Here is a 6,287-nt window from a genome sequence, read left to right as displayed (position 1 = left end):
GAATTCATGCGCTAAATTATTCGATGCGCTGTTTGCATGCGCTAAATTATTCGATGCGCTGAATTCATGCGCTAAATTATTCGATGCGCTGTTTGCATGCGATAAATTATTCGATGCGCTGAATTCATGCGCTAAATTATTCGATGCGCTGTTTGCATGCGATAAATTATTCGATAGTTTTGGCGCCTCAATCAAAATTAAAATTAAAAAATGGTAACCTCTGAATTTCTTAGAAAATTAACAATTTCGCGGGAACACTTTACCATAGTGTTACGATTAAGCGTCAGTCTAATCTTGCAAAGTACATCGAAAATTTCTGAAGAAACTACGGAACATTTATTCTCCTATAATATAAGAAAATGAATACAAACGATAAGAGCTAAAATATAAAAAATATTCTCTCTGAATAAAACAAAAATTAAGTGTCCCTTTGGAAAGGGACACCGTAAACAAAACGAAGTTTACAAGTAAACAACTACCAATTATAAAATAAGTTTTGAATCAGTGAAAAGGTAACGAAAGAAAGCATAAATGTTTGCATTTAATCACAAGAGTTAAGTTCCTAATAGGCATAAATAATAAAACTGTCGACGACTTTTAAATTTGTCCAAAAAATCGACTAGAAAAGGCTAAGTCATATAAACCGAACAGAGCGTTTTCGTCTGGAAGGGAAATAGCATTACTTTCCATTGGTAATTGCAATTGATTAATGCAAGTGTTACTTGTCGGAAGAAATCGACCTTCTTCCATCACCGGAACAAATTTTATCGAAGGGGCCAGTGCAAATCCTAACAAAGGCTCTTCTTCACTTCCAGTGACAAACCTTAGTACATCGGGAAGCGAAACACCCGAACGTTTTCCACCTAAACAGTAACAAAAATAGAAAGTTTATATATAGATATTTCTTCCGCACATAATTTCTTCCCTTAAGGTAGCAGAAGCCAGCTTCCTTTGTGAAACTCTGCTCATACAAAATAAAAAATGTTTGGCTATTTAGTTTATAGAAAAGCGGAGCGAGCGCGTGGAAATTTAAATTTGACACTTACCATGTGCTTGCCTCAAATATTTCATTAATGACGGATAAAGCTTTTTCTGCCTGTAATGTTCGTTTGACCCTTCAGCTGCCCATTTTGGCTGAAGCAAGTTGACCAGTTTTTTAAAAGTGAAAGTAGCATTAGGATTGGGTCGGAAAAGGTGTAGCATGATAGGAAAGGCTTCCACAATCTGAAAGCAATGATAACTAATTATAATGATAAATAAACTCATTGAGTGTAGATGTAAATACAATGCTCAACAGATCTTTTCCTTATGTATTTACTTACCGTATTTCCTCTATTAACGCCCCCTCTAATAAACCTTAAAATGCTGAATTTAGGTATTAGAAAACAGACGGATAAGAGGAAATACGGTATGTTAAGAGAAAGCTTTATGAGAAAAAGCTTCTTTTAGAGAAACATCCAAAAATATATAATACAAACTTGGAAAATTCCAAGATCCTTGAAAGCTCTTCGGAGTTCATTGAATTTGCCAGGTTCTTCGTTAAAAAATATTTTTTGCAGGTCATCTTCTTCCAAAAACTGTGGAAATGGACCATTCTGAAGCAAACTCAAGCCTAAAAAAATAAGAATAAACACTCATTTTCATAGAATATTTATCTTTTTAGATTTTTTTTTAGTTTTTAAGAAGCTCACAACAACAAGAAATGTTTTTGTGTTCCTTTTTTCAATTTCTCACAGTGGTATAACGCTGAGTGTAATTACGTACCAAAAACTATTCCAATATCATAATAATCACTTAAAGGAAACAAGTTTATTTCACAATCAAAGTATTTTTCTTTGATTTCTCTTATTATCTGTTGAAAAAACTCTTTTCTTGGCCCTCCATAATCTTCTGCCAACTAAAAATATAATAATATAAATGATAAATAATATAATATAATGATTACACAAACATGTCTGGTAAAATAAACAAATTAACTGATGAACAAAAAAACAATCTTAATATTAAACATGAAGATAAAAATAATACTCTTTCCTACCTCACCATAAAACTGCACAGATAAACAAATCAACTTATTTTGCAGTTCCCGTATCTCTTCTAAACCAGTTTCAATAAGATTGGCCCGATCAACCATGATAAAATTTGTTGGTCTGTCATCATGAACCGCAATATCAGTTATTTCTAAACTTCGACCTTGAACTAACTTCTGCTGCATATACCGTAATATCTCGACTGGTGAATTCACTTGATTATCAATGCAATAACTGATGATGTTGTTAATGTTTGCATTGAGATCAAATTCTTCGTTGTTATTAGCATTATCCTGCTTTTGATCTCTTGTTTCTGGAATGTACTCATAGCTTATTCGAAAAGCAGATTCAGTTTCAGTTATTTCATTGTTTTCCTCTTCATGGGTCACCTCATTTGATAACACAGGGGGTAATGCAACTTCTGAATCATCACTAGATTCATAGTATGGCATGCATAACTCAGTATGTTGTCTCAGTTCTTCGAGACAAAACTCCTCAAAACAATTTAAACATTTTTCTTTGATAGAAGTTGTTACTGTACTTGCCTTTTGCAGAGGTATTACCGACAACGACTTTTGAATTGGACGTATATAAATCTTTCCTTGTCCTATGGTAGCTTTCAAAGATATGGAATTTAGTTTGCAATTCAAAGGTTCAAGGATCCTGCAATTTGGGATACATTTTAATAACTCAAACCCGCCACAATGTTTTAAAGTTGGAAAACCTTCAGTTTCTCCATTCTCTTTGTTTTGTGCATCTGCCATTAATTTGGTGTAAACGTCAGTCTCATCATCATCAATATCAAAAGAAATCTTTTTTAAACCAAGGCCAGCATTATGTAGCACTTGCTTTTCTGAAGGTGTTGGTAATTTTGTTCTTGTTCTGTCAGCTAAGCAGACAAACTGGCCTGTCCAAGTTCTTTTCTTTGCTTTTTTTGATCTACCATTTGGTTTACTACTGCTGCTGCTTCTGCTGCAGTTTCCATTTGTCTGTCTTGCATATGGCGCGAATAGTGTTCTTCTCTCTTCTCTGATTCTACTGGACGGGCCTTCCCTACTATTAGAATTTTTTTGACGACACATGTCCTTAAGACGGATCCTGTCACCCAACCTTTGCACTCCCAGACGTTTCAGATCCTCATCCGTAGCAGCCATAACAATATTGATATCCACCTTTTCTTCATTAAATCGGGGGAGAAGGTTTAATAAACCTATGTCAGTAAGAATATTTTCGATAGAAGCCATGTATACTATTAGTTGTTGCTAAAGAAGAAAGACAGTATTATATGATAGTATCCCCATAGAAATCTGTAATTTAAATAATAATATTTTTTGTTAAAGAAATATAGCTTTATGCATTTTAAAAAGAACTTTTCAATCATTTAAGATGCAATCAAATTACTTTAAGATACAGGGTGCCACAGGAAGAATTTGTTTGAACATAAAACTTACAACATATATAAAGGCTCTTATATATATACACCATGTTAATAACAAAAAAACAATTCAAATCCAGTTAATATAGTTCTTCAACAAGAAGAAAAGTAAAGAAGAAAATAATATATATATATACTATTTACATGGATTATATATATGTAACATAGACAACTTTCTGAGCCCTCAAAACAAAACAAATTCTGAACTTGGTTCTCAGTTCATAACTTAATTTTGATGAGTTAATTTTCCAGTTCACATTAAGCGAAGTGAGAATGTATCCAAAAAATTACTCATAAAAAATAAATCAATCAAAATACACCAAAATTCACAACTTTCAATGTCAGATTATTATTCTTGGATATATTTTTCTATTATATCCAGAGCCCGTAAATAGCTGTTAATTCCACTGTTCTCATGTTTAGAATCATCCGTTATAGTTTCTGAAAGCTCTTGAAAACAATTTTGACTTATCTGCTGATGAAAAACAAAGATTGGTCTCTCATTCTCCTCAGGTTCTTCCTCTTCAGTGGATAAATAGCCTTCTACTCCATAAAGTTGATCAACCTCATGAGGGGCAATACCCACAGGATTGGTCATCTGTCCAGAAACCCACAATCTGATGGGAGAAGAGTTGACTGTTCTCAATCGGTGAGTAGACCATGCTTGTCTCCACCATTCAAGCTTAGCAACAATTAGGGGCATATATATATAATGCAATGCAGACAAATGCAATCCATTTGTCGCATCTAAAATACCTTTGTCTTCCATAAAGTAAAACAGGTTATAGAAATAAGACAACACTCCACTAAAAATGTCTCTCCAAAGTCTTTCCACTCTTTGGTTGTGTGTACTTTTACCTGCTATCACACTTCGCCTGTCAGTTCCACGCTTTTCTAGCATGTAATCTGCTACGAGAACATTTTCCTTCCCTTTGTCACACCTCAATCTGCTTGGAAGACCATATTCGCCGACTGCGAATTGAAAACATTGAAGAATAGTGTCCGATTTATTGTTATCGGTGCAAAATAAACCGACAGGTAACCGGCTAAACCCATCAACGATCCCAGTAGTTATAAAATACCAGCGCACCAATTTGTGGTTTGTGTCTATATGCCACAAGTGGTTTGGCCCTTGCACGTTATAGATTCGACGGTGCAGCCTCCTTTTGCTTCTAAACTGAATACCATCTTTATCAATTCTCTGCAAACTTTCTCTTAGCACTTGCCTTTGAATTCGTATCCCACGTTCCCTTAACAGTTCTCGTAACATAACTTCGCCACAATTAGGAAACTCTTGAGTCACAGTGCTCAGAATTGAATCACACTCTTCATTAGACATTTCTGTAAAGTTATGCTTTTTAAGCCCATACTCTTCCATTCTTCTATAAATTGTTCTTTCTGAAACGCATAAGATATTGCTGATCTCCGAAATAAGACAGCCGTCATTGAGTAGGTTTTGTAGGACTTCTTCAGGTATTAGGAATTTTGGAGCTCCTCCATTTTCCCACTTTAACTTTTGTGGTTTAATTCCACCAAAGCTGCAAAATTTTACCCTCAAGTTCATTATAACTCCATTATCTGTTACACCTAAGCTTTCGAAATGCTTTAGAGAAAGCTTTGGTATCAAATCAGCGGTTATATTTTCTTCACTAAACTTCAAAATAAGGTGTTTCAATCCAAGTTTCTTTAATATAGCTCGTGTTCTTTCGTCAGCCATATTAATTTTGTAATCCTTGAGTTTTGATTGAGGCGCCAAAACTATCGAATAATTTATCGCATGCAAACAGCGCATCGAATAATTTAGCGCATGCAAACAGCGCATCGAATAATTTATCGCATGCAAACAGCGCATCGAATAATTTAGCGCATGAATTCAGCGCATCGAATAATTTAGCGCATGCAAACAGCGCATCGAATAATTTAGCGCATGCAAACAGCGCATCGAATAATTTAGCGCATGCAAACAGCGCATCGAATAATTTAGCGCATGAATTCAGCGCATCGAATAATTTATCACATGCAAACAGCGCATAATCGAATGAATTCATCGCATAATCGAATGAATTCATCGCATAATCGAATGAATTCATCGCATAATCGAATGAATTCAGCGCATAATCGAATGAACTTAGCGCATAATCGAATGAATTTAGCGCATAATCGAATGAATTTTTACAAAATCGAATGAATTTTAACAAAATCGAATACAATTAGCGACAAATAGTGTTTTATGACCGAATGAAATCATCGAATAAGGCAGCCTTGGCGTTCCATAAAGATGGCACACTGTGTGGGCCGTTGGATGTTGCCGGGAGTTGTCTAGTAGAGCGCAGGCCCTAATTGGGTCTGCGTCGCTCAAAATGAGCATTAAATACTCTAGGACTCTCCATCTAAGCCATGGCCCCTCCTGGAAATAATAGACAGGGTATATCCCTCGATATTTGTGAGGCTAGCCATGTAAAATATGCACATCTATCTATCTATCTATCTAGCATAATTAACTCATTGTGCAGTATGTGTATGACTAGAAAATATGTCTTAAGGATCATTTAAATCTAGCTACATAGCTAATTTTATGCCGGCCAAGTAGCCAGTTTTATGTCAGATAAGTAGCTAGTGAGAAAAACAGTTTTGTGCTGCTTAACTACCTAGTTTATGCTGCTAGCTAGCCAATTTGGTAGTGTTATACCAGCTTATTTTGCCACATATATTGGTAGTTATTTGCTAGTTAGGTGTGGGTGAGAAGAGGTTCATTACATGTAAAAAATAGTGATATAATAGCTAGCTATTCATACTTCCCTCTTTCGTTTTCTTGAAAATAT

General features: G+C 35.0%; 1 protein-coding gene across 1 annotated transcript; it reads right to left on the bottom strand.

Moving 5' to 3' along the window:
* Positions 1–321: 321 nt before the first annotated feature.
* On the bottom strand, positions 322–3,417 carry LOC130623367 (uncharacterized). Its single transcript, XM_057438842.1, has 5 exons — positions 2,039–3,417; positions 1,765–1,897; positions 1,479–1,612; positions 1,047–1,224; positions 322–863 (listed from the first exon to the last, which is right to left on the bottom strand). Exons 1-5 carry the CDS (start codon positions 3,272–3,274, stop codon positions 598–600), a joined length of 1,947 nt encoding a protein of 648 aa, XP_057294825.1. The 5' UTR covers positions 3,275–3,417; the 3' UTR covers positions 322–597.
* Between the last annotated feature and the right edge of the window lie 2,870 nt (positions 3,418–6,287).

Source organism: Hydractinia symbiolongicarpus, chromosome 13 (genome assembly GCF_029227915.1).
Source record: "Hydractinia symbiolongicarpus strain clone_291-10 chromosome 13, HSymV2.1, whole genome shotgun sequence".
NCBI lineage: Eukaryota > Metazoa > Cnidaria > Hydrozoa > Anthoathecata > Hydractiniidae > Hydractinia > Hydractinia symbiolongicarpus.
Note: the sequence above shows the minus strand (reverse complement) of the source record. Positions and strands in the feature narration are given on the sequence as shown.